This window comes from Sebastes umbrosus, chromosome 6 (genome assembly GCF_015220745.1).
Source record: "Sebastes umbrosus isolate fSebUmb1 chromosome 6, fSebUmb1.pri, whole genome shotgun sequence".
Taxonomy (NCBI): domain Eukaryota; kingdom Metazoa; phylum Chordata; class Actinopteri; order Perciformes; family Sebastidae; genus Sebastes; species Sebastes umbrosus.
The window spans coordinates 33,885,338-33,912,614 of record NC_051274.1 but is presented as its reverse complement, the minus strand read 5'-3'; the positions used below and the strand labels follow the sequence as shown (position 1 = coordinate 33,912,614).

Genomic DNA, 27,277 nt, shown 5'->3' with positions numbered 1-27,277 from the left:
TGTAGTGTACTGTTTAGCTGTAAAATGAGAAAGTTTGTGACCCGGCCACCATGTTGTCGAGTCAAAACCAAGTATCGCCCACTGGCCGGAGCAAAATCCATTCCATCATGTGTTTTTAATAAAATCTAACTGATGCTCAGAGAGTTTTTCCTGGCCACAGCGCGCTTGGTGGAATCTCTTGTTGGGTTTCTAAACTATGATACATGGTCTAAGACCTGCTCTATATATAAAGCGTTTCGAGATAACTTCTGTTATGATTTGACGCTATATAAAACTTATTTTGTAAACCTGTGTTTACTTTACTGGCCCCTTTTGTTTGATGCCCACTAGAGTCACTAGTTGGTCCTGTAGCTACCCAAGTAGCCAGCCATCTTCTCTCTCTCTCTCTCTCTCTCTCTCTCTCTCTCTCTCTCTCACACACACACACACATGCTCACACACTTTGTTTGGTTTGTTTAGTTTAGTTATTTAGTTAGATTAATATTGTGTTTTACACCTTTATTATCTTATAAATAAAGGTTTGTGGAATATACATGCTGGTCTGTTTAATGTTGTACAGGAGTGAGTAATGCCAACCTCTGCTATGTCAAGAACTCCAATATCCTTCAACCTTTACTACTATCTATTCTGGTTATAGTTATTAATTTAATTATTAATCAAAGTTCCAAATTGATAGTTTAGTATATTTAATGAGACTATATTAACGTTTTGGTAATTGGTCCCTGATTCCAGGGTGGTGCCCCGTTTATTATTAATGTTTGTTGATAATTCTTATTAATACTAATAATTCTATTGATATTATTAATTGATTTGCTAATAACCAAACCTGTTCCTACCAAATATATATATATATATATATATATATATATATATACCCAATCTTGTACTTATAGGAATGCTATCCTAAAAAAATGTGTTTTCAAAAGTTTTTTAAAAGTGGATACAGAGTTAGATGATCGTATCTCTATAGGAAGTGCAATCCAGAGTTTGGGAGCTCTGACAGCAAAAGCCTGATCGCCTCTCTCAGCAAGAAGTAGCTGATCAGATGATTGCTAGGACCGGTGTAATGTGTATAATATACTTATTTTGACAGTCGTATTTTGACAAACATTTAAGAACTAGTGCGCCTCATGCGATTTGAAGGTTGCAGTCTCACATCTCTATCAGTCTCTTGTATAAAGAAATTATGTCTTTACAGCTGTATCACTGTACAATGACGACATAAGTCATTACAGGACTAATACCATTGGAAAAGATTCTAAGATGTGGTAACATGTTACAGTGTGGGTGTATAAGTAAGTAGAGAATAAAGGTAAAATGAGGCAGAGGTTTGATTCTTACTGGGGCAACCTGTTTGAGAGATGTACAGCATGTTTTTTTTTTTGGATTGAGATGAAAAATATTAAATACAGTGCAAATCACAGACAATTGAATCACATTATATTTTTAAAAAATGGAGACTTTTTTGCCAGCACATAATAGGGCGAAATAGCCTTTATTTATTACACGGAAATCAGGTAAATCTTAGATGTGTATTTGAACAAAGTTGTGCACACAAGATCTTTCAAGTCTGAATTTTACACAGTATATTGCAGGTGTGCCTGTAGTCTAGCCTGTAGACAGCGTCATTATTATACAACATTAGTGTTATGGCAACCTCCAGAAACTGTTAAACAGAAAGGAAATCACACACACATTCCATTTTATGTTTTTATTGAATCACTCTTGCTGTTATATAACTGCTGTACATGTAAATATCTAAATCCGTGCAGGGTTTACCAGAATTAACTTTATGTGGATAATCTCTGAGTGTCCTTAGGCTGGTCAGTAATACATCGTCTAATAAGATTTTAAAGTGTATGTTTAAAGCATGTGCAGCAGCTGAGGCTGGTTGAAAGTATTTAGTCATAAATCAAAGTATTGCAATTATAATGGGCTTCTTTTTTAGACAAATTTAGTGTTTTCTTCTCCCTGATGCTTGGCCATTTTTCTATTGGCTGTTTGGTTTTAACTGCATACTGACGCTGTTTAGCTGAGAGAGAAGGCTCTGTGAATATAACTTTTGTTCAGGTCTTCACCGTGCCCCTATCATGTTTATATCTTCAAAGTATAATATGCAAGAATTAACTATAAAACAATGTATAGACTGATACAAAAAAATCCCTCTCAATCATCACTTCTGCCCCACTAGAAGTCTGTTTCTGCAGAGACCATGCAGCCTTCAGTCTGTATTTTCTATTTTCTTATTATTTTGCTTTACTCAGGACGCTTCTGGTTGTCTGTAAACAGACTTTGTGCCCCACGTGGGGGTGTAACCCCCCAGTCAATAACAGCACGCAGGGCCCATTCAGGTGGTGAAATGCTGCCGCTTTGACGGACCCCCTCGACTTCTGATACCGAGGCAAAAGTACAAAGCGGCCGTATTTCACGGATGAAGACGGGTTGTGTTATTATGGGCATGTGTCCCAGTGATCCCCCCGGCTCCTCTCTGTGCTGTGAGTGCAGCTATATGATCGGTGTCTGACTGTCTGTAGTTTGACGAGAGCAACGTGGGGTCCGGCAGCTTGGCACCTTAGTTAGTTCTGTGTTTTAGAACGTAACCGCCGGGAGACAATCAGAAAATCAAGTTTTATTTCTCAGATTTGCTGTTTTTTTCTCTCTAACGCTGCTCTCTCTCTGTTCAGTCATTCTATAGCTCGCTCTCCCTCTATTTGAATTTAAAATTTTTAATGCAGCCCTTAGTAAGACAACCAAATAACCAATCATAATACCTGTAACATGATTAGGTTACAACAACACATAGACACAGATTTAAAGTACTTTTTTTGACCGTCTAATCTAAAAAGCTAAATTATTATCACTTCATTGAATGTTTTCAGAAGGCCTGAAGCACAACAGAAGACACACATTTAATGGAAGCAGCTACTGGCTGATTGTTTTGGTATAATTCTGAATAAGACCTTGGAAGTACTCCTGTGTGTTTTTGTACGATTGAAAAATGATGATGTAGCATTTTGGGAGGAAATAAAACAACAGAAAGGAGTAGAGACTGAAGAGCACTGCCAGAGCGTTAAGAGTTTGGATGTACTTGCCATGGTAAAGTAGGTATTGGGTGGCAAAGATGACCCAGGTGAGGATCAGCAGGAGCAGGCAGAAGGTTATTGCTTTGGCCTCATTGTAATTTTTAGGGAGGTCTTTTCCCATGTAGGAGAAAATAAAGCAAAGGGAGCACAAAGATAAAAGAAAAACCACAGGAGCAGAGGATGCTTTGAGATTAATGTCGCAACGAAGTATGATTTTGTCTGGGTACCAAAATGTTTCATTGTAGGGCTTGGAAGGGTCATAAGTATAGCCAATAACAAGTAAGAGTGCCTGAATAACAAATGCCACAGTGATGACCAGCCATTGTCCGTGATATTTCATCCACCAACTGTGGATTTTGGGGAATTTTGCGGCTAATTTGAAAATGCAAACAATCTGAAAAGAGCGCACAACAAAACATGCTAGACAAACGGTGTAGAACAAGAGAAATGGTAAGAACCTTAAGATACAAAAGGAGATTGTTGGCTTACCAAAGTAAAAGAAAACACTAAGACTACACAGACTGAGGCAGCCTAAAATTAGGAAGCACATTGGTCCGCCAGCAGATCTGACAACAGGTGTGTTGTAGTTGATGGCAAAGAGAACAGACACAGCCAGTGTGAGGCCCACCAAGGCCCAGGCTCCGACCATGATCAGGATAGCCCCGCTGTCTGTGAATGGGACGTACTCCACCACCCGCAGACTGCATGATGTACTTCCTGCTGGAGACCATTCTGTCTCCTTACAGTTGATGCAGCTGTAGGGGTCCTCTGTTTTACACAAGAGATGGACAGATTGTCAATAAAGTTAAGATTCACTTTTGAAAAATCCTCTGTAAGTAAAGAGAGATCAAACAGTTGAGGAAGCAGTGTTAGACATTTAATCTACGTTCTCCTAAAATTAGCTTTTACATCAACTTGCTGTACAGGTTGTAGTTGTAGGCGTAGACGAGTCACATTTATAACGTCAACGCCATATTTAGCCAACATTCGTAGCATCCTTGCTGTGTAACATAGAGTACAGGCATAGTGGTTCATACGTCTTTTAAAGGTCCCATATCGTGCTCATTTTCAGGTTCATACTTGTATTTTGTGTTTCTGCTAGAACTTGTTTACATGCTGTTAAGTTTAAAAAAAACTTTATTTTCCTCATACTGTCTGCATGAATATGCCTGTATTCACCTTCTGCCTGAAACGGAATTGCGTTGCTAGGCAACAGGTGGGTCCATATTTACTTCCTGTCAGCTGATGCTATTTACATACACTGCAACAGGAAATAAACTGGGACACATTTAGAATGTTTACGTTTAAAACCGTGTAATTTTCTAAATATTGTATATTTGTGTAATTTTCTTCCTCTCATGTATAATAATTTACCTGTACTGTTGATATAAGTTCCCTTCGGACAGATTTCACACATGAAGCAGCATTTGTGGATTCCATCTTGCTTTTTTGCAAATCCTGCATCACATTCTGGGGAACACAATGAAGTAGGCGCCTGTACAAGACAATTATTTAGTAGAAAAGTAAATACAAGTGGAAGAGAACACCGAAAGGGCTGGAGGCAAATCATAGAGGAGTGGCGCTAGCTAGCCTATTTAAGCCTACACAGGGTTTGTAATATGTAATCATCACTGAGTATTATATCTGGATGTCCCTGCAAATGACATGAACAACCACCACTGGTTGATGTTCCTGATAATGTTTTTTGCCCCTGTCACAGCTATTACAAAATAAACATATATTTGTTCGCGTGTCCACACACACATCCTTGCAGAAGTGGGAAAGCCAAAACTAAGTATTTTTAAATCAACATATAGCGTATAAATTCTTGGTAGGAAAAAAAACTTACTTCTCCGTTTGTGTGCCACTGAATTTTGCTGTTGTTGATGAAGAAACGGAACGATTGGCGTAATTTATAAAAGCCGATCTCCTCTGCGTCACCACTGTGGTTCCAGAAAACTATAGAATAGGATCCGAATGTGGGGTCACCATGCTCATCAAACTGAATACTCTGGTTTAAAAGAGTAAAGTTTGACTTCTGCAGCTCTGCTAGAACCTGATGTGGGTAAAGAAAGCTTGGATTAGTCATGTGTTCACAATGAACATTTTAAGGTGTTAAGATAAATCGTTTTTAGTGGTTTATTAGATTGTACTCTCTTCTATCTCTGAAATTGTCTTGTCTAAGATTTTGGTACCAAGGCAATGTTTACAAGGTAATAACAGTAGATAGTAGATGACAGTCGGCACGCCTCAGACAGAAGGCAATGCACAGAAGCAAAGTAATGTACTGCTGTGGACGGGGCCGGCAGCAAAACGTATTTTCCGAACTAACCAAAGTCAAACAAATAACAAAAGCAAACTAACCGATAGAGGCAGCGGTAGACCAGCAAGCAACCCCTGTGTTCTGTGAGGTTAAATTACTGTTTTTTTCAATGGAGTCTGGTGGCTCTGGCGAGAGCATAGAGTACAATATATTTGACAGATAAGAATCAGTTTTGATTGTATTCTGAGGATTTAAAGGTCCCATATTATGCTCATTTTCACCTTCATACTTGTATTTTATGTTTCTACTAGAACATGTTTACATGCTGTAATGTTCAAAAAACACAATATTTTCTTCATACTGTCTGCCTGAATATACCTGTATTTACCCTCTGTCTGAAACACTCCGTTTTAGTGCATTTCAATGGAATTGCAACGGAATTGCGTTGCTAGGCAACAGTTTGGGTCCATGTTTACTTCCTGTCAGCTGATGTCATTCACATACACTGCAACAGGAAATAAACTGGGACACATTTAGAATGTTTATGTTTAAAACCATGTAATGGTCTAAATATTGTATATTTGTGACATCACAAATGGACAGAAATCCTAACAGCTTGTTTCAAACGTACAATTTCTGAATACGGGCTGTGTATTTCTCCGTATATTGAGCGTTTTGATAGTTTAACAGTATTTATAAAGCACTTAAACCTACTTTATAATATAAAAGACATGAAAATCGCACTTTTTACAATATGGGACCTTTAAAGACTAAAGATGTTTACTGTTATATTCAAGTAGTCTGTGTTATCATTGGTCACTTTCAAATAGACTTGTCTGTAAGATAAACTTACAGTCAGCAACATAAATGTCCAAGAAGCAGATGGTGAGAATAAATTAAATTAATGCTCAGTTTACTTGTATACTTACCATGTGTGGGTACACTGTAATGTTGCCATTACATCTGCCAGCGACACATTGCAAGGCATTGTGTAAGGCGTGAGCGATGGCGTAGACAGCAGAATAAACAGGAAAATTAAAAGATGGGTCTGCAGCGATGACATCTTCTGGACTCAGGCTGCTGCAGTTGCAAACCTGATTACAAAACCCAGTTTGTTCTGCAGTTTCACAATGAGTCTGGCTTTTTGTAGAATAGATAAAGTCACTGTAACCAGGTATTGTCACTACTGGCTGAGACACTCCAAGTACAGTTCCAATATTTCTGATTCCTTTCATCTTGGGGATCTTCTTGTTTAAGGACCATCCATCCCCTGCTATCCACACCTTGTTAGTGACATTTAGTTGTATTGCTGACTCAATGAGAGCTTCAGCAGTCCATTCAGGAGCAAAAACAATAATGACACCTATCCTCTGTTCCTCTATCTGTTTGAACATTTGGGGGTAATTTGTATATTGGTTGAGGCCTTTGGTGAATGCCAGGCAGATCTCAGTGTCTTGAATCCTATTTATGAACAGTTCCTGGCCATCTTTGCCGTAATTATCATCAATGTGAAGGAAAGCAACCCAGCGCCAGTTGAAGTGCTGCACAATGCTAACAATCATGTCTATGGCGTCTTTATTGGGAAGTGACGTTCGTAGGAAAGAGGGAAAATTCTGTTTTCTTGCAAAGACAGAACTAGAAGCTCCGTAGCTGACCTGTTTAAAGAGCAATAGAGAAGTGGTCATTATTTTTAGTGACAGATTTCTCGAAAGTTACAAGCGGTTTTAATTTGATGTATCTGGAAAATGTACCATAGGAATGAGGTCCATCATGAACAGTGGGGCTACAGTCAGGGCCTGACTGCTGGTATAAGGGCCGACCACAGCCATCACTCCGGACAGATGCTTGTGTGGTTCACCCCAAGGTTGGATCAAGTTGTTGACTGAAAGGAGTTTGAAAATGCCTGGAAAATTGTGTGTATTTGAGCAGTGGTCAAATATCTCATAGCCGAGAGATACATTTGGCAGGAGGTCGGTGGAGTTATTGATTTCCTCCACAGAGAATCTCATCAACTGAAACCTCCGGTAACTTGAAGGAATTAAGGGTTGACTGTGGACAGAGGAAGGAAAGTGAGAGAATGAGGGAATTAGCGTGTTGGATATCTAAAAGAATTTTATTGAACAAGGAGGTCAATAATGAGGACCTGATGTTCTTCAACATGTGCTACTAGCCATGTCCATTAACCTGAAGGTTTAAGCTATAGGGGTCTGCAACCTGCAGCTCTTTAGCTCCTCTCCGGTGGTTCCCTGTGGATTTTTAAAAATGGAAATGAATAACTGTTTTTTGTTTACATTTTAATTTTTATTTATCATTGTTGTAGGTCTATGGTACGACGGTACGACGGAGTATTAGGGCCACATTGAGGAAAAATAAGTTTACGAGAAAAAAAGTCAGAAGTTTACGAGTAAAAAGTCGTAAAATTATGAGAATAAAGTCAGACGTTTACGAGAAAAAAGTCATATAAGAATAAAGTCAGGAGTTTACGAGAAAAAAGTCATATTATGAGAATAAAGTCTGACGTTTAAGAGAAAAAAGTCGTATTATGAGAATAAAGTCAGAAATTTACAAGAAAAAAGTCAAATAAGAATAAAGTCAGAAGTTTACGAGAAAAAAGTTGTAATGTTTTGAGAATAAAGTCATAAATTTAAGAGAAAAATGTCATAGTATTATGATAATAAAGTCATAATAGTAGTAATTTTTCGTGATATTTATTTTTTTCTCGTAAAGATACGACTTTATTCTTGTTATATTACCACTTTTTTCTTGTAATATGACTTTATTCTGGAAATCTCAGATGTTTTTTCCCTCAATGTGGCCAAAATACTCCGTAGTACATTGTCTCTTTGGCCCTCACTGCATTAGACTTATATACTATATACTTAGACTATAAACTGTGTTAGCTTCATCACAATGATCAAATGTTTTGCAGCTCCAGACAGATATTTTTTTTTTGCCTAAAATGGCTCTTTTGATAGTAAAGGTTGCTGATCCCTGGTTTAAGCAAAACTCTTGAATGTATAATCTGGCATCTGTTACACCAGGCGTTCTTCAGTATTTCCAATATAAGATCATATCCACTCAGATTTAATTGTAAGACTCACCTGGAGCAGTCGATGGCTTCTGGTCTGTCGTGATAAACAGGGTCACTATCATGATGAATATCAAAAAGTCCACCTAACAAATAATCTCCATCCAGCTGGAACTCTGAGGCTGGGACAGTGCATGGAGCCAAGGCATGTAGAAACGTTCCCAGTAGACACAGAGAAGCAAGAAAATGTTTCATTGTTGTAGTTACCGTTTACCCATCTGATGTGAACTCTAGCCTCTGCCCTTTTAAGAAGCAATGCGATGCTCGTAACAGCACCAGTGTTCATTTGCATGCACTTGGGAGTGCATGACAGCAGGTGTCATAAATACCTGTCAATGGTTGGAGGAGAATACACAAATCAGTATCAAAAGGCACTTAAGCTGCACAGACTCTCTGTGATAACTACACTGAGTTTTATAGTGAGCAAGCAAATTGAATACCTCCTATCATGAATAAATCTGGTAATTCTTAATAATCATTCCTTTAGCCAAGATCACAAATGCACTTTATTAGACAGTACCACCAGAAAGTTTGTGAACCTGTTAGAGATTTCAGTATTTCTGCATAAATTTGACCTAAAATGTGATCATATCTTCATTCAAGTCCTAAAACTAGGTTAAACAGATAATAAAAAGACAAATTTAAGTTTAGTTTAGCAGCCCCTGCCCTATTGAAACAACAAAACCTGAACTGGACTAAGTGGGATTTACACAAGAGGTTAGTAACATGGACAGGGTTATGGCATTTCATTCTTCCTCCCATGGTGGCGGGACAGCGCCGTCACAGAAGCCGGGTCGACCCAGTGAGTGTGAGATAATCCCGTTAACACTGTTATCTCTGTCAGCACTGTATGTTATGTTGTTAGCGGGGCTAGCACTGCAACTCGTCACCATTTCAGCTCCGCCACCTCCATGTTTGCTTGTGACGTCAAACTCTGTGGAGGCAATCCAGACCCACACTCTGAATTAGCTCCATTAAGGTTGGAAGGAAGCATCATTTTTCAGATGTGGTCCATACTTCACTATGTCCAGATATTGTCTCCACAAGATAAAAAGATATTTCTTGCTTTGACAGAGGCCTAGTTTGGGAAGTGACAAGCCTGTAGGTGTATATGCTCCTTTCTCTTTTACCATAGTACCTCTAGCACACCCAATCCCCAGGTGTGAGTGGCTGTCAAGGCTTCTGTCCTCTTTCAAGTACACTGAAAACAGTGCAAAAAACATCCACGTTTGCTAGCTTGCAGTCATTGCTACACTTCTCTGTATGTTGCCACCACCAACTGTTGATCAGCAGAACTGTGTGAAACCAGCAGCGGGAATGTGCGTCCCATCGCCCGTGGGCCCATGCTTGTGCATGTGCATGCGCAATACAGACAAAATGGGGACTCGTACCACTCATAAAATCATTGCTCCATAGTGCTACTAATGGTTAAAAACTCCACATTGTAGCTTTAACTGTAACGTTGAATTATGAAGTTCATTACCAAGTATAGGCCAGAACACGGGCAGTTGTAGATGTCAGAAATCATTGTGATGATGAAAAATAACATTAGTTAAAACTGTGTAAATTTGTAACAAAGTCAACAGCATCCTCAACTCCTTCTCACAATTTATATATATATATATATATATATGTATATGTATATATGTGTATATGTATATATGTATATATGTATATATATATGTATATATGTATATGTATATGTATATGTATATATGTATATATATATGTATATATACATATATGTATATATGTATATGTATATATGTATATGTGTATATATATATATGTATATGTATATATATATGTATGTATATATATATATGTATGTGTGTATATATATATATATATATATATATATATATATATATATGTGTGTATGTATATATATATATATGTGTGTGTATATATATATATATATATGTGTGTATGTATATATATATATATGTGTGTATATATATATATATGTATATATGTGTATATATATATGTGTATATATGTATATATATATACATATATATGTATATATGTATATATATATATACACATATATGTGTATATGTGTGTGTATATATATATATATATATATATATGTATATATGTGTATATATACATATATATATATATATACATATATATGTATATATGTGTATATATACATATATATCTCATATTTGCTCCAATTCTACCTACTGCTGCTTTAAACCCTGTTACACAACAACAACAACAACAACAGATGATCTGTGGATGACGGTGATGAAGTAAAGATGAAGTCCAGGTGAGGATGTAAGATCACAAAGGGTCACAAGCAAATACACACAAATGAATGAATGAATTCAACCAGGTATCTTTGGTTTATGCTAAAATGCTACATCCTCTTACAAATGAGCTCTGCATGACTTCAGCTTTGACCACACGGGTCATCTGAAAGGAGATCATTTGCAATATCTCTGTGGATGACAATGACAGATGGCCGGGCGGCCGCGAGCTGGACTCTCACCACAGTTTGAATTCAGGCAACCTCCTGATGAAAGGGCGGAACTCGTTCTGCCTGGTAGGAAGGGATGGGCCCTCATCTACAGGAGAGAGAGAGAGAGGTTATACCAGGGCAATGTCGTGGTTAATAAAAACCATAATGTTGTGGAAGGCATGTGAGGGTAAACGAAGAGATCACTGGCTAATCAACATTGTGGCTGTGTGCAATTTCCTGGAATGTTAACATGAAGTTGTAGATGTTTTGTTCTTTTTTCTTTGTCTGTTTCTGTCCATCTTAATCTTAAATGACACATTTAAATTCAAGTCCATGTTCAAACTGTCAATGGTAGCAAGCTAATAAACGTGACCTTAATGCTCATCTTGCAGTGCAATATTTAGTAGCGTCTCATGACCATCACTCTATATTATTATTTAGATATCCCCTAACCCCTTATTTTATAGTCCTTGTCTTTCTCTGCCTGATTGACCAATAGACCATCTGATAGCAGAATATATAATTGTTTATAGGAAACTGAACTAAAAAAATAGTAGACTGGTGTTTTGTCCCGATCCAGACGTGTTAAACATTCACTTCACTTTTGTTGTTCGTTAAAGCTGCCGTCGGTTACTTTGAGCAAATATGATAAAAAGTTATTTTAACACAACTGTCACTGTATCCTGACAGATAATCTGTAAAAAAAAAAACCCAAAAAAGTAATCAGAGCCGAGCAGTCTCTGGGCAGCTGTCAATCACTCAATCAAACGATCAAACTAGGCAGCGCTGATCAAATATGAATCAATATTCTGTTACTGTAATGCCTATTTCTCTCCTCAGATGTTTTCAGAAACATCTTGTAGTGTACTGTTTAGCTGTAAAATGAGAAAGTTTGTAACCCGGCAGCCATGTTGAAAACAGTCGAGCCAAAACCAAGCACCGCCCACCGGCCGGAGCACAATCCATTCCATCATGTGTTTTTAATAAAGTCTAACTGATGCTATGCTAATTATATGCTAATGATACATATTTCATCTCTGCTTTTTACTAGTGCTAATAATAAGCATCTTGTGTGCTGAAAGTGGTCCCAAGGAGAGATGACACAGCGAAGAGGACACAAACATCTCTATCTGGATGGACGGTCAACGACTTCCTGATTCAGAATCAAGGTACCAAGACAATAACCCATCCCAAACACACACACAAACTAGATCGGTACTAGGAGAGCGCAGACCTCCGCCAAGCTGCCCAAGTACGATTGCACCCCCCCCCCCCTCTCCGTTCAGCTTGCTCCATCATCCACGTGTATTTTTGTTTATGTTGAGATCAGCTGTACGTAGCGGAGCAACGTAAAACACAATAAAGTAAAACCTAAACCGTCGTCGTTACTCTTTCCAACAATCACCAAGTGAGCTTTGGTTGAATTCAACTGTAATTTCACAGTCTAATGTGAAAAAATCATGAATCTACAGTTGTCCCCCCCTCCCTCCAGCCCCCGCTCTCTCTCTGTCCCTCTCTCTGCAGGCAGAAGGAAAGAGGCTGGGTGACGCGTCATCAGTTACACTGCGCATGTCTTAAAGCCTGTGGTGTTAATGCACAGGCTGAGTGGAGTTATTAAAAAAGATTCCCGAAGCCGGATCATGATCCGGATCGCCACCAAAATCGAATGGATTGTTCATTGTGCCACACCCCACCCATCAAAAAAATGTCATTCAAATCCATCTCTGACTTTTGGAGTAATCCTGTAAACAGACAAACCAACGCTGGTGAAAACATAACCTCCTTCCTAGGCCTTCGGCCTTGGTAGATGTAATTAGTGAACAGATAATAATTGAATCACATCATAGTTCCAAAAAAATTGAGACTTTTATGGCAACACATAATAGGGTGAAGTAGCCTTTATTTATTACACGGAAATCAGGTGAATCTTAGATGTGTATTTGAACAAAGTTGTGCACACAAGATCTTTCAAGTCTGAATTTTACACAGTATATTGCAGGTGTGCCTGTAGTCTAGCCTGTAGACAGCGTCATTATTATACAACATTAGTGTTATGGCAACCTCCAGAAACTGTTAAACAGAAAGGAAATCACACACACATTCCATTATATATTTTTATTGAATCACTCTTGCTGTTATACAACTGCTGTACATGTAAATATCTAAATCCGTGCAGGGCTCAACAGAATTAACTTTATGTGGATAATCTCTGAGTGTCCTCAGGCTGGTCAGTAATACATCATCTAATAAGATTTTAAAGTGTATGTCTAAAGCATGTGCAGCAGCTGAGGCTGGTTGAAAGTATTTAGTCATAAATCAAAGTATTGGACAAATTGCAATTTAGAGCAGATTAGATCACAAGTCTAGTTAGTCTAGTTACCAGGGCCACAGACCCCTGCCACTTGTGTATGTATTTTTATGTTTCCAACAATAATTCAAACTTAATAGGCTTTTTTTTTCTCCCTGATGCTCGGCCATTGTTCTATTAGCTCTTTGGTTGTTTTAAAGGTCCCATATCGTGCTAATTTTCAGGTTCATACTTGTATTTTGTGTTTCTACTAGAACATGTTTACATGCTGTAATGTTAAAAAAAACTTTATTTTCCTCATACTGTCTGTCTGAATATACCTGTATTCACCCTCTGTCTGAAACGCTCCGTTTTAGTGCATTCCAACGGAATTACAACAGAATTACATTGCTAGGCAACAGTTTGGGTCCATGTTTACTTCCTGTCATTAACATAGACTGCAACAGGAAATAAACTGGGTTGTATTTAGAATGTTTACGTTTAAAACCGTGAAATGGTCTAAATATTGTATATTTGTGACATCACAAATGGACAGAAATCCTAAAAGCTTGTTTCAAAAGCACAATTTCTGAATACTGGCTGTGTGTATTACTCCGTATATTGAGCGCTTCGATACCTTTTTACAGTATTTATAAAGCACTTAAACCTGCTTTATAATGTAAAAGATGTGAAAATCTTACTTTTTACAATATGGAACCTTTAACTGCGTACTTTTCTAATGCAAGGTGATGCTGTTTAGCAGAGAGGGAAGGCTCTGTGAATATAACTTGTGTTCAGGTCTTCACCGTGCCCTTATCATGTTTATATCTTAAAAGTATAATATGCAAGAATGAACTATCTAACTAACAATATATATACTGATACAAAAAATAATCCCTCTCAATCATCACTTCTGCCCCACTAGAAGTCTGTTTCTGCAGAGACCATGCAGCCCTCTGCCTGGATTTTCTTTACTCAGGATTCTTCTGGATGTCTGTAAACAGACTTTGTGGCCCCCCAGTCAATAGGTGTGCAGCCGATTCAGGTGGTCAAATGCCGCCGCTTTGTCACGCCCCCTCAACTTCTGATACAAAGCGGCCGTATTTCACAGATGAAGACGGGTTGTGTTATTATGTGCATGTGTCCCAGTGATCCCTCCCTGCTCCTCTCTGTGCTGTGAGTGCAGCTATATGATCGGTGTGTGACTGTCTGTTGTTTGGCGAGAGCAGCGCTGGGCCACAGCCAGCAGACAGGAAGCCTGCATTCATTCATTCAAAATCCGGTAACTTGGCACCTTCCCGCAGGGTATTGTGGAGTTAGCTCTGTGTTTTAGAACGTAACCACCGGGAAACAATCAGAAAATAAAGTTTTATTTCTCCGATTCGCTTTTTTTTTTCTTCTCACTAACGCAGCTCTCGCTCTGTTCATTCACTATATAGTTCGCTCTCCATCTCTTTGAATGCGGTGTTTTTTACAAACAGGAACCAACAATGGTTACATATTCTGCTTTTAAAATCAAGAAGACCTCACGACCTCCTGTGAAGCTTTGGCGACCCCTAGTAGGGTCGGCTTCCCCAGGTTGGGAACCAGTGGTCTTTTCCTTTTAAGTGCAGTGTCACAGAGCCACTAGCATGGCTGTAGACTCTCAAACAACAGTCTCTTGTTGACATGTTAATCACTGTATATTGTAGCTACTTTAAAATTGCAGCCCTTAGTAAGACAACCAAATAACCAATCATAATACATGTAACATGATAAGGTTACAACAACACATAGACACAGATTTAAATTACTTTTTTTTTTGACCGTCTAATCTAAAACGCAAAATTATTGTCACTTCATTGAATGTTTTCAGAAGGCCTGAAGCACAACACACACATTTACTGGAAGCAGCTACTGGCTGATTGTTTTGGTATAATTCATAATGAGACCTTGGAAGTACTCCTGCGTGTTTTTGTACGATTGAAAAATGATGATGTAGCATTTGGGTAGGAAATAAAACAACAGAAAGGAGTAGAGACTGAAGAGCACTGCCAGAGCGTTAAGAGTTTGGATGTACTTGCCATGGTAAAGTAGGAATACAGTGGCAAAGCTGATCCAGGTGAGGATCAGCAGGAGCAGGCAGAAGGTTATTGCTTTGGCCTCGTTGTAATTTTTAGGGAGGTCTTTTCCCATGTAGGAGAACATAAAGCAAAGGGAGCACAAAGATAAAAGAAAAACCACTGGACCAATGGATGCTTTGAGATTAATGTCGCAACGAAGTATGATTTTGTCTGGGTACCAAAATGTTTCATTGTGGGGCTTCAGGGGGGCGTAAGTATAGTCAATAAGAAGTAAGAGTGCCTGAATAACAAATGCCACAGTGATGACCAGCCATTGTCCGTGATATTTCATCCACCAACTGTGGATTTTGGGGAATTTTGCGGCTAATTTGAAAATGCAAACAATCTGAAAAGAGCGCACAACAAAACAGGCTAGACAAACAGTGTAGAACAAGAGAAATGGTAAGAACCTTAAGATACAAAAGGAGATTGTTGGCTTACCAAAGTAAAAGAAAACACTAAGACTACACAGACTGAGGCAGCCTAAAATTAGGAAGCACATTGGTCCGCCAGCAGATCTGACAACAGGTGTGTTGTAGTTGATGGCAAAGAGAACAGACACAGCCAGTGTGAGGCCCACCAAGGCCCAGGCTCCGACCATGATCAGGATAGCCCCGCTGTCTGTGAATGGGACGTACTCCACCACCCGCAGATTGCATGATGTACTTCCTGCTGGAGACCATTCTGTCTCCTTACAGTTGATGCACTTGTAGGGATCCTCTGTTTTACACAAGAGACGGAAAGATTGTCAATAAAAGTTAAGATTCACTTTTGGAAAATCCTCTGTAAGTAAAGAGAGATCAAACAGTTGAGGAAGCAACGTTAAACGTTTAATCTACGTTCTCCTAAAATGAGCTTTTATATCAACTTGCTGTACAGGTTACAGTGATACACCCTGGAGGTAACTGTAACAATATGAAGAATTTATTGCTCTAGTTTTACCCTCATTTCCACAGGGTTTTGTTTTTTGTCCATAAATCCATATAGTAGGGTTACGCCCCTTAGTGTTCACTGCCAGGAAATGCATCTCTTTATAGATGGATAGAAACACCCTCGCAGACATAGATATAAAACAGTGTTTTTATATCTATGAGTGACTGTCTGTCTTTCGCTGTCCAGTCTAGTGTTAGACGAGTCACATTTATAACGTCAAAGCCATATTTAGCCAACATTCGTAGCATGCTAACTGTGTAACATAGAGTACAGGCATAGTGGTTCATACGTCTTTTAAAGGTCCCATATCGTGCTCTTTTTCAGGTTCATACTTGTATTTTGTGTTTCTACTAGAACATGTTTACATGCTGTAAACCTTTATTATCCTCATACTGTCTGCTTGAATATACCTGTATTTACCCTCTGTCTGAAATGCTCCATTTTAGTGCATTTTAACGGAATTGCAACAGAATTGTGTTGCGTTGCGTCCATGTTTACTTCCTGTCAGCTGATGTCTTTAACATACACTGCAACCAGGAATAAACTGGGACGCATTTAGAATGTTTACATTTAAAACTGTGTAATGGTCTAAATATTGTATATTTGTGACATCACAAATAGACAGAAATCCTGACGGCTTGTTTCAAACGCACAATTTCTAAATACGGGCTGTGTATTTCTTCGTACATCGAGTGTTTTGATAGTTTAACAGTATTTATATAGCACTTAAACTTGCTTTATAATATAAAAGACCTGAAAATCTCCCTTTTTACAATATGGGACCTTTAACAAAATAGTTCACAAAACTGCTAAAATATGCTGTTGAACTTTTCACATAGAAATTTATTTTATAAATAGAGCTGTATTACATTCATCAATCAGTTTATTAATTTGCTAACTGGCACACAGAGCATACGGTCTGTCCGTAATCTGCCGCAGATTGGTCGTCGCCATCTTGGTATTTTGCAACCAGAAGTGACACGAGAGGGTGGATCTAAGTACGACCGTAAAAATACTTTTTTAGGCGACCAAAAAAGTGATAATTAACTTTCATGAACTGAAAACAACATGGACAACGCCGTGGTAACGACCTGTCACTCACAAGGTAGCCCTGCCCTAAAGCATGCCCTGCTTTATGAATATTAGGATGTGTTTTCTCCACAGATATAGAGCAGGTTAAAGGATTAAATTTTTTTAATGTTTATATCCCATTAATTATAAATCTTATATTTTGACTCTAAATGAGACCATAATTACTAAATGAACATCATGCTGTATTGAAGAAGACTTGAAACTAGCGATTGAGATCATAAACTCATATTTACAGTGTTTACTGAGGTAATAAATCAAGAGAGAAGTAGGCTCATTTTCTCATAGACTTCTATACAATCAGAGAAGTCGTCCCCTGCTGGCTATTAGAAAGAATGCAAGTTTAAGGCACTTCCTCATTGGCTTCACCTTTCAGACCCTGGAGTTGTTCACTGAGCGTATCTGATTGTGTGACGAGAGCACTGCTTTTACTCATTTTCTTCCAATAAAGGAAAATAATTTACCTGTGCTGTTGATATAAGTTCCCTTCGAACAGATTTCACAATCGAAGCAGCATTTGTGGAATCCATCTTGCTTTTTTACAAATCCTGCATCACATTCTTCATTACACAGTGAAGTAGGTACCTGTACAAGACAATTATTTAGCAGAAAAGTAAATGCAAGTGGAAGAGAACACCTGAAGGCGTGGAGGCAAATCATAGAGATGCGGCGCTAGCTTATTTAAAGGGACTGTTTGTAACTTTTTAAGCGTATAAATGTACCAGGTAGGGGCGCGCGAGCGCACTTGTGTGGCCGGAGCCTCTGCTCCTCTGCCTGCCTGCCTTCACTCACACCAAGCGCATTCTCGCTGTCTCGCTCCACCTCTGGACGTGAACGCGTGCTCACTACACACTGCAGAAGAGTTAGTTTAGCTCTGAGAATATCTAGTGAATGTACAGTTGACGTTTGTGCAGAAATAAATGCTGCAGCTCCTCCAGACCAACAGAGGTTTCCTGTGTCTTGTGAAGTGACGGGGCTCCGCAGCGAGAAACATTATCAGCGGGGCTGAAGCAGGAAGAGACACGTTACCATCTCCGACTGGGTGCCGGTGTCTCCCTGCGGGCGCGCTTGGAGACAATAACGTTTCTCTTCCTGCTTCAGCCAGCAGGAAAAGCCAACACTAGGATCAGCAGTGATTCATGGAGAGACCTTCGTCTTGTCAGCTAACATTACTGCCAAGCAGGTGAAATATAGATTGATATTGTGGTTTTAGCTGACGTGTGTCGCCTCACTGTTTTGAGCGATGCTCATTCATGTCTATTTAGAGCACGCAAGCGCGAGCCCGAGCCCAACGCTGACTTTCGTTGACTTAACGGCCACAGGTGTAGCTGTTAACAAGCATTTCTGAAAGTTACAAATAGTCCCTTCAAAGCCTACACAGCTTTTTAAAATTCTAAACAGGGTTTGAAATATGTAATCAACACTGAGTATTATATCTGGACGTCCCTGCAAATGACATGAACAACCACCATTGGTTGATGTTCCTGATAATATGTTTTGCCCCTGTCACAGCTATTACAAAATAAACATATATTTGTTCACGTGTACTCATCCACACACACACAAGCCAAAACTAAGTATTTTCAAATCAACATATAGCGTATAAATTCTTGGTAGGAAAATACAACTTACTTCTCCTTTTGTGTGCCACTGAATTTTGCTGGTGTTGATGAAGAAACGGAACAATTGGCGAAATTTATAAAAGCCGATCTCCTCTGCGTCACCACTGCGGTTCCAGAAAACTATAGAATAGGATCCGAACGTGGGGTCACCATGCTCATCAAACTGAATACTCTGGTTTAAAAGAGTAAAGTTTGACTTCTTCAGCTCTGCTAGAACCTGATGTGGGTAAAGAAAGTTTGGATTACTCGCATGTGTTCACAATAAACATTATAAGGTGTTAAGATAAATAGTTTTTAGTGGTTAATTAGATTGTACTCTCTTCTATCTCTGAAATTGTCTTGTCTAAGATTTTGGTACCAAGGCAATGTTTACAAGGTAATAACAGTAGATAGTAGATAACGGTCGGCACGCCTCAGACAGAAGTCAATGCATGGAAGCAAAGTAATGTACTACTGTGGACAGGGCTGGCAGCAAAACGTATTTTAGACACCTAAAAGAAAGGCCCGCCTAAAAAGAAGTAGGTAGTTTGTTTGTTTGTACTATTGTTTGACTTTGGTTGATCCGAACTAACCAAAGTCACACAAATAACACAAGCAAACTAACCGATAGAGGCAACGGTAGACCAGCAAGCAACCGTTGTGTTCTGTGTAGGGACCCACCAATGTGAATGTGACTGGTGGCAAGTGACCACATGAACTCGGTAACATGATCCTTGACCCATGGACTCAGCTCAGCTCAGTAGCAAGTGGCTGAGGACTCAGCTCAGTAGCCATTGGCTACTGTAGCAGTCACACATAGGTGTGAAATTCACCCAGGACAAAACCAGAGGAATCCCTTCTTCCTCCTCTTTCAGCTCTTTCTGCTCCTTCTCCTCACCTTTGCTGACCTGCAGAGGTGAGCTGCTGCTCTCCCAACCTAAGCTCTCTGATCTATGGCCTGTTAGGAAACAGCCATAGGAACACAAGGATCTTCTAAGGCAGAAGACGCGAGAGCCTGCCTTTTTACCAACTAACTTCAAGCAACAACCGCAAGGAAGTTAGCACCAAGCTATCAAGCTGCTGGGAAGAAAGTATTGGAGCGACCAGCTTCCTCCAATCTGCGCAACTTGATTTGAGCACAGCACAGACAACATCTTTGACTTGGAACCACAACTTCAACACATGGAATTACAAACCCTTTTCTTCCATGGATCGGTAACGTACTGGGCTTACCTTAGCAGTAGCGATGGCACATGGCTGAGCAAGATTGTTCAACTTTGATTTCTAGAATGTACCTGTATTGATATGTTTACTATTATTCATTGAGTTTGACTGTTGTGATATTATTTGTAGTTAAGATATTTGGGTAGCTGGCTTCGCCACATCTGATGTGTTTAGTTCATGCTTCACATAGACAAGGTCTTGCATGCAAACTAACCATCTTTTCTAACCCACTGCATTATCTGACACACATTAAGATCACATACAGAAACTGTGAATTAGTATTAAACATAAACATACACCTACACATTCAGTTAACCTCACCCCCACATCACCCCCCTCTCTGTCCTTCTTGAACACACATGCTCCGAAGAACAAAGAGGTCATGTGGTAACACTTTGGCGGCTATCTTTGATCTCGCCATTTTGTCTGTAGGCCATACAGACATCCTGATACAAGTAGCCAGCCATCTTGTCTCTCTCTCTCTCTCTCTCTCTCTCTCTCTCTCTCTCTCTCTCTCTCTCTCTCTCTCACACACTTTGTTTGGTTCGTTTAGTTTAGTTATTTAGTTAGATTAATATTGTGTTTTAAACCTTTATTATCTTGTAAATAAACATTTGTGGAATATACATGCTGGTCTGTTTAATGTTGTACAAGAGTGAATAATGCCAACCTATGCTATGTCAAGAACTCCAATATCCTTCAACCTTTACTATCTATTTTGGTTATAGTTATTAATTCAATTATTGATCAACGTTCCAAATAGATAGTTTAGTATATTAAATGAGACTTTATTAACGTTTTGGTTATTGGTCCCTGATGCCAGGGTGGTGCCCCGTTTATTATTAATGTTTATTGATAATTTTTATTTATATTAAGAATTCTATTATTATTTATTAATTCATTTGCTAATAACCAAACATGTTACTGCCAAATCCCTACATCTGTGAGATTAAATTACTGTTTTTTTCAATGGAGTCTGGTGGCTCTGGCGAGAGCATAGATGAATACAACGGCTTCAGTTCCTTGTTTGAAAGGACGGTAAGGTTGAGCGACAAAAATATTCTAAATATAGTGTACACTTAAACTGATATTGTGATTTTTTTTTTAGGTGGGCCTTTCTTTTAGCAGTACATTACTTTGCTTCCATGCGGTAACTCCTGTCTGCTTCTCCAAGCAGTTTCTACCACCATCTACTGTAGGTAACACACTGACTACGGATAAGTACCTCATAAAACCCCCTTTCAAAACACCCAAACTATCCCTTTAAAGTATCCTCCTGGAAGCCATAAATAGAGTGTGGAGATCTATTATCCGATTTATATTTGACAGATAAGAATCAGTTTTGATTGTATTCAGAGGATTTAAAGGTCCCATATTATGCTCATTTTGAGGTTAATACTTGCATTTTATGTTTTTACTAGAACATGTTTATATGCTGTAATGTTAAAAAAAACACAATATTTTCTTCATACTGTCTGCCTGAATATACCTGTATTTACCCTCTGTCTGAAACACTTTTTAGTGCATTTCAATGGAATTGCAACGGAATTGTGTTGCTAGGCAACAGTTTGGGTCCATGTTTACTTCCTGTCAGCTGATGTCATTCACATACACTGCAACAGGAAATAAATTGGGACACATTTAGAATGTTTATGTTTAAAACCGTGTAATGGTCTAAATATTGTATATTTGTGACATCACAAATGGACAGAAATCCTAACAGCTTGTTTCAAATGCACAATTTCTGAATACGGGCTGTGTATTTCACCGTATATTGAGCGTTTTGATAGTTTAACAGTATTTATAAAGCACTTAAACCTACTTTATAATATAAAAGACATGAAAATCGCACTTTTTACAATATGGGACCTTTAAAGACTAAAGATGCTTACTGTTATATTCAAGTAGTCTGTGTTATCATTGGTCACTTTCAAATAGACTTGTCTGTAAGATAAACTTGTCAGTAACATAAACGTCCAAGAATCAGATGGTGAGAATAAATTAAATGAATGCTCAGTTTACTTGTATACTTACCATGTGTGGGTACACTGTAATGTTGCCATTACATCTGCCAGCGACACATTGCAAGACATTGTGTAAGGCGTGAGCGATGGCGTAGACAGCAGAATAAACAGGAAAATTAAAAGATGGGTCTGCAGCGATGACATCTTCTGGACTCAGGCTGCTGCAGTTGCAAACCTGATTACAAAACCCATTTTGTTCTGCAGTTTCACAATGAGTCTGGCTTTTGGTAGAATAGATAAAGTCACTGTAACCAGGTATTGTCACTACTGGCTGAGACACTCCAAGTACAGTTCCAATATTTCTGATTCCTTTCTTCTGGCGGATCTTCTTGTTTAAGGACCATGCATCCCCTGCTATCCACACCTTGTCAGTGACATTTAGTTGTATTGCTGACTCAATGAGAGCTTCAGCAGTCCATTCAGGAGCAAAAACAATAATGACACCTATCCTCTGTGCCTCTATCTGTTTGAACATTTGGGGGTAATTTGTATATTGGTTGAGGCCTTTGGTGAACGCCAGGCAGATCTCAGTGTCTTGAATCCTATTTATGAACAGTTCCTGGCCATCTTTGCCGTAATTATCATCAATGTGAAGGAAAGCAACCCAGCGCCAGTTAAAGTGCTTCACAATGTTAACAATCATGTCTATGATGTCTTTATTGGGAAGCGTCGTTCGTAGGAAAGAGGGAAAATTCTGTTTTCTTGAAAAGACAGAACTAGCTGCTCCGTAGCTGACCTGTTTAAAGAGCAGTAAAGAAGTGGTAATTATTTTTAGTGACAGATTTCTCGAAAGTTATAAGCGGTTTTACATTTTTGAAATTGATATAAAACTTGTAAAAATGTACCATAGGAATGAGGTCCATCATGAACAGTGGGGCTACAGTCAGGGCCTGGCTGCTGATATAAGGGCCGACCACAGCCATCACTCCGGACAGATGCTCGTGTGGTTCACCCCAAGGTTGGATCAAGTTGTTGACTGAAAGGAGTTTGAAAATGCCTGGAAAATTGTGTGTATTTGAGCAGTGGTCAAATATCTCATAGCCGAGAGATACATTTGGCAGGAGGTCGGTGGAGTTATTGATTTCCTCCACAGAGAATCTCATCAACTGAAACCTCCGGTAATTTGAAGGAATTAAGGGTTGACTGTGGACAGAGGAAGGAAAGTGAGAGAATAAGAGAATTAGCGTCACTGTTGGATATCTAAAAGGATTTCATTGAACAAGGAGGTCAATAATGAGGACTTGATGTTCTTCAACATGTGCTACTAGCTACACATGTGGACAAAATTGTTGGTACCCTTCCGTTAAAGAAAGAAAAACCAACAATGGTCACTGAAATAACTTGAAACTGACAAAAGTAATAATAAATAAAAATTTACTGAAAATTAACTAATGACAATCAGACATTGTTTTTGAATTGTGGTTCAACAGAATCATTTTAAAAAACAAACTAATGAAACTGGCCTGGACAAAAATGATGGTAGCCCTAGAAAAGATGTAAAATAATTTGACCATAGGGACATGTTAAACTAAGGTGTGTCCTGTAATTAGCATCACAGGTATCTTCAAACTTGTAATCAGTCAGTCTGCCTATTTAAAGGGTGAAAAGTAGTCACTGTGCTGTTTGGTATCATGGTGTGTACCACACTGAACATGGACCACAGAAAGCTAAGGAGAGAGTTGTCTCAGGAGATTAGAAAGAAAATTATAGACAAGCATGTTAAAGGTAAAGGCTATAAGACCATCTCCAAGCAGCTTGATGTTCCTGTGACTACAGTTGCACATATTATTCAGAAGTTTAAGGTCCATGGGACTGTAGCCAACCTCCCTGGACGTGGACGCAAGAGGAAAATTGATGACAAATTGAAGAGAAGAATAATACGAATGGTAACCAAAGAGCCCAGAACATCTTCCAAAGAGATTAGAGGTGAACTCCAAGGTCAAGGTACATCAGTGTCAGATCACACCATCCGTCGCTGTTTGAGCCAAAGTGGACTTAATGGAAGACGACCCAGGAGGACACCAAATCATAAAAAAGCGAGACTGGAATTTTCCAAAATGCATATTGACAAGCCACAAAGCTTCTGGGAGAATGTCCTTTGGACAGATGAGACAAAACTGGAGCTTTTTGGCAAGTCACATCAGCTCTATGTTCACAGACGCAAAAATGAAGCATACAAAGAAAAGAACACTGTACCTAATGTGAAACATGGAGGAGGCTAGGTTATGTTCTGGGGCTGCTTTGCTGCATCTGGCACAGGGTGTCTTGAATCTGTGCAGGGTGCAATGACATCTGAAGACTGTCAAGGCATTCTGGAGTGAAATGTGCTGCCCAGTGTCAGAAAGCTTGGTCTCAGTCGCAGGTCATGGGTCCTCCAACAGGATAATGACCCAAAACACAGCTAAAAACACCCAAGAATGGCTAAGAACAAAACATTGGACTATTCTGAAGTGGCCTTCTATGAGTTCCTCAAAAGGTTGTGCAACAACATATTAAGTTAAGGGTACCATCATTTTTGTCCAGGCCAGTTTCATTAGTTTGTTTTTTATGATTCTGTTGAACCACAATTCAAAACAATGTCTGATTTTCATTAGTTAATTTTCAGTACATTTTTATTTATTATAACTTTTGTCAGTTTCAAGTTATTTCAGTGACCATTGTGGGTTTTTCTTTCTTTAACGGAAGGGTACCAACAATTTTGTCCACGTCTGTATGTCCATTAACCTGAAGGTTTAAGCTATAGGGGTCTGCAACCTGCGGCTCTTTAGCTCCTCTCCAGTGGCTCCCTGTGGATTTATAAACATGGAAATGAATAACTATTTTTTGTTTACATTTTCATTTTTATTTATCGTTGTTGTAGGTCTATGGTACGACGGGAGTATTAGGGCCACATTGAGGACAAATAAATAAATCTGAGATTTCGAGAATAAAGTCATAGGTTTACGAGAAAAAGTCGTAATATTATGAGAAAAATGCAAAGTTTACGAGAAAAAAAGTCAGACGTTTTACAAGAAAAAAAGTCATATTATGAGAATAAGTCAGAAGTTTACAAGAAAAAAGTCGTATTATGAGAATAAAGGCATAATATTATAAAGTAGTAATTTTACGTGTTTTCTTTTTTTCTCATAAAGTTGTGACTTTATTCTCTGAATATTACGACTTTTTTCTCATAAAGTTACGACCTTTTTCTCGTAATATGACTTATTCTGTAAATCTCGGATGTTTTTTCCCTCAATATGGCCCTAGTACTCCGTAGTACATTGTCTCTTTGGCCCTCACTGCATCAGACTTATATACTATATACTTAGACTATAAACTGTGTTACCTTCATCACAATGCTCAAATGTTTTGCAGCTCCAGACAGATTATTTTTTGTATCTATTTTTTGCCCAAAATTGCTCTTTTGATAGTAAAGGTTGCTGACCCCTGGTTTAAGCAAAACTCTTGAACATATAATCTGTCATCTGTTACACCAGGCGTTCTTCTTAATTCCAATTTAAGAAGCTATCCACTCAGATTTAATTAAAAGACTCACCTGGAGCAGTCGATGGCTTCTGGTCTGTCGTGATAAACAGGGTCATTATCATGATGAATATCAAAAAGTCCACCTAACAAATAATCTCCGTCCAGCTGAAACTCTGAGGCTGGGACAGTGCATTGAGCCAAGGCATGTAGAAACGTTCCCAGTAGACACAGAGAAAACAGAAAATGTTTCATCGTGGTAGTTACCGTTTACCCATCTGATGTGAACTGTGTGTGTGAGTTGGCAGAAATACGTAATGGTTGGAGGAGAATACACAAATCAGTATGCAAACATCACCCAAACTGTCCCTAAGATGTGCAGTGCATTCAGACAGCATTCAGACCCCTTCACCTTTTCACATTTTGTTATGTTGCAGCCTTATGCTAAAATAATTTTTTTTAAATGTTCCCCTCCTCAATCTACACTCAATACCTCAATACCCAATAATGACAAAGTGACATTTTTGTAGAATTTTTTGAAAATTTATTAAAAAGAAAAAAACTGAAATATCACATTGACATATTCAGAACCTTTGCTATGACACTTGAAATGTCTCAGGCTATGAGAAACCAAAATTGAACAGTTTGGCCTCAATTCAAGTGTCACGTCTTCACCCGCCTAATACCATCCCAACGGTGAAGCATGGTGGTGGCGGTATCATGCTGTGGAGGTGTTTTTAAACAGCAACGGGACGAAGTACAGAGATATCTTTTAATGAAAACTTGGTCCAAAGCGTTTCGGACCTCAGACCGGCTCGAAGGTTCTCCCTCCAACTGGACAATGGCCCAATCCCAACGTCCACACTTTTAGACTTTGAGGCTCCGTGAGGGTTCAGGGCTGTCCCACTGTCAAATCGTCAAGTCCTTGAGGGCTCTCTCAAGGAAAACACTTTCCGTAAGTCCAAATTTCTGCAGACTTCGCCTACAATTCCCACAATTCATAGCATTGTGACGTTAACACACGGTTACCACGGTTACAAGGGGAAGAAAAAAAGGCAAACAAAGAGGACGGCACATGGATGTTCAGCAAGGCATATTTCAATTTGCATAGAAACATCAACATTAAAGGTCCCATATCATGCTCATTTTCAGGTTTACTTGTATTTTGTGTTTGTTAAAAAGCGCATTTCAACGGAATTGCAAGGGAATTGCGTTGCTAGGCAACAGTTTGGGTCCATGTTTACTTCCTGTCAGCTGATGTTATTCACATACACTGCAACAGTAAATAAACTGGGACACATTTAGAATGTTCACGTTTAAAACTGTGTAATAATTTATATATATTGTATATTTGTGACATCACAAATGTACAGAAATTCTGATGGCTTGTTTCAAATGCACAATTTCTGAATAACGGGCTGTGTGTGTTTCTCCGTATATTTTGCGTTTTGATAGTTTAACAGTATTTATAAAGCACTTAAACCTGCTTTATAATATAAAAGCCATGGAAATCTCAATTTTTACAATATGGGACCTTTAAGGATTTAGCCTAAATAAAAAAAACACATGAAATCAGAGGAATGCAGCATCAGACTATATAACACACCTGGTTTATTCATCAACCATTTCTTTTCATTTTGTTTAATGAAGT

At 38.7% G+C, this 27,277-nt stretch overlaps 2 protein-coding genes and 1 long non-coding RNA gene across 3 annotated transcripts in view; 1 reads left to right on the top strand and 2 right to left on the bottom strand.

Moving 5' to 3' along the window:
- Window positions 1–12,155, top strand: part of LOC119490599 — a 53,728-nt gene extending 41,573 nt beyond the window's left edge. Inside the window, exon 3 of the long non-coding RNA XR_005207439.1 lies at window positions 11,956–12,155. This is a non-coding gene — a long non-coding RNA (uncharacterized LOC119490599). The remainder of the gene's footprint in view (window positions 1–11,955) is intronic.
- LOC119490590 (taste receptor type 1 member 1-like) lies at window positions 1,697–8,663 on the bottom strand. The gene is made up of 6 exons (XM_037774095.1): window positions 8,448–8,663; window positions 7,098–7,395; window positions 6,276–7,001; window positions 4,933–5,139; window positions 4,458–4,578; window positions 1,697–3,851 (listed from the first exon to the last, which is right to left on the bottom strand). Exons 1-6 carry the CDS (start codon window positions 8,627–8,629, stop codon window positions 2,923–2,925), a joined length of 2,463 nt encoding a protein of 820 aa, XP_037630023.1. The 5' UTR covers window positions 8,630–8,663; the 3' UTR covers window positions 1,697–2,922.
- A 1,774-nt stretch (window positions 12,156–13,929) lies between the features above and the next one.
- Window positions 13,930–25,888, bottom strand: LOC119490591 (taste receptor type 1 member 1-like). Its single transcript, XM_037774096.1, has 6 exons — window positions 25,700–25,888; window positions 23,010–23,307; window positions 22,175–22,900; window positions 18,948–19,154; window positions 17,780–17,900; window positions 13,930–16,013 (listed from the first exon to the last, which is right to left on the bottom strand). Exons 1-6 carry the CDS (start codon window positions 25,879–25,881, stop codon window positions 15,085–15,087), a joined length of 2,463 nt encoding a protein of 820 aa, XP_037630024.1. The 5' UTR covers window positions 25,882–25,888; the 3' UTR covers window positions 13,930–15,084.
- Window positions 25,889–27,277: the final 1,389 nt, after the last annotated feature.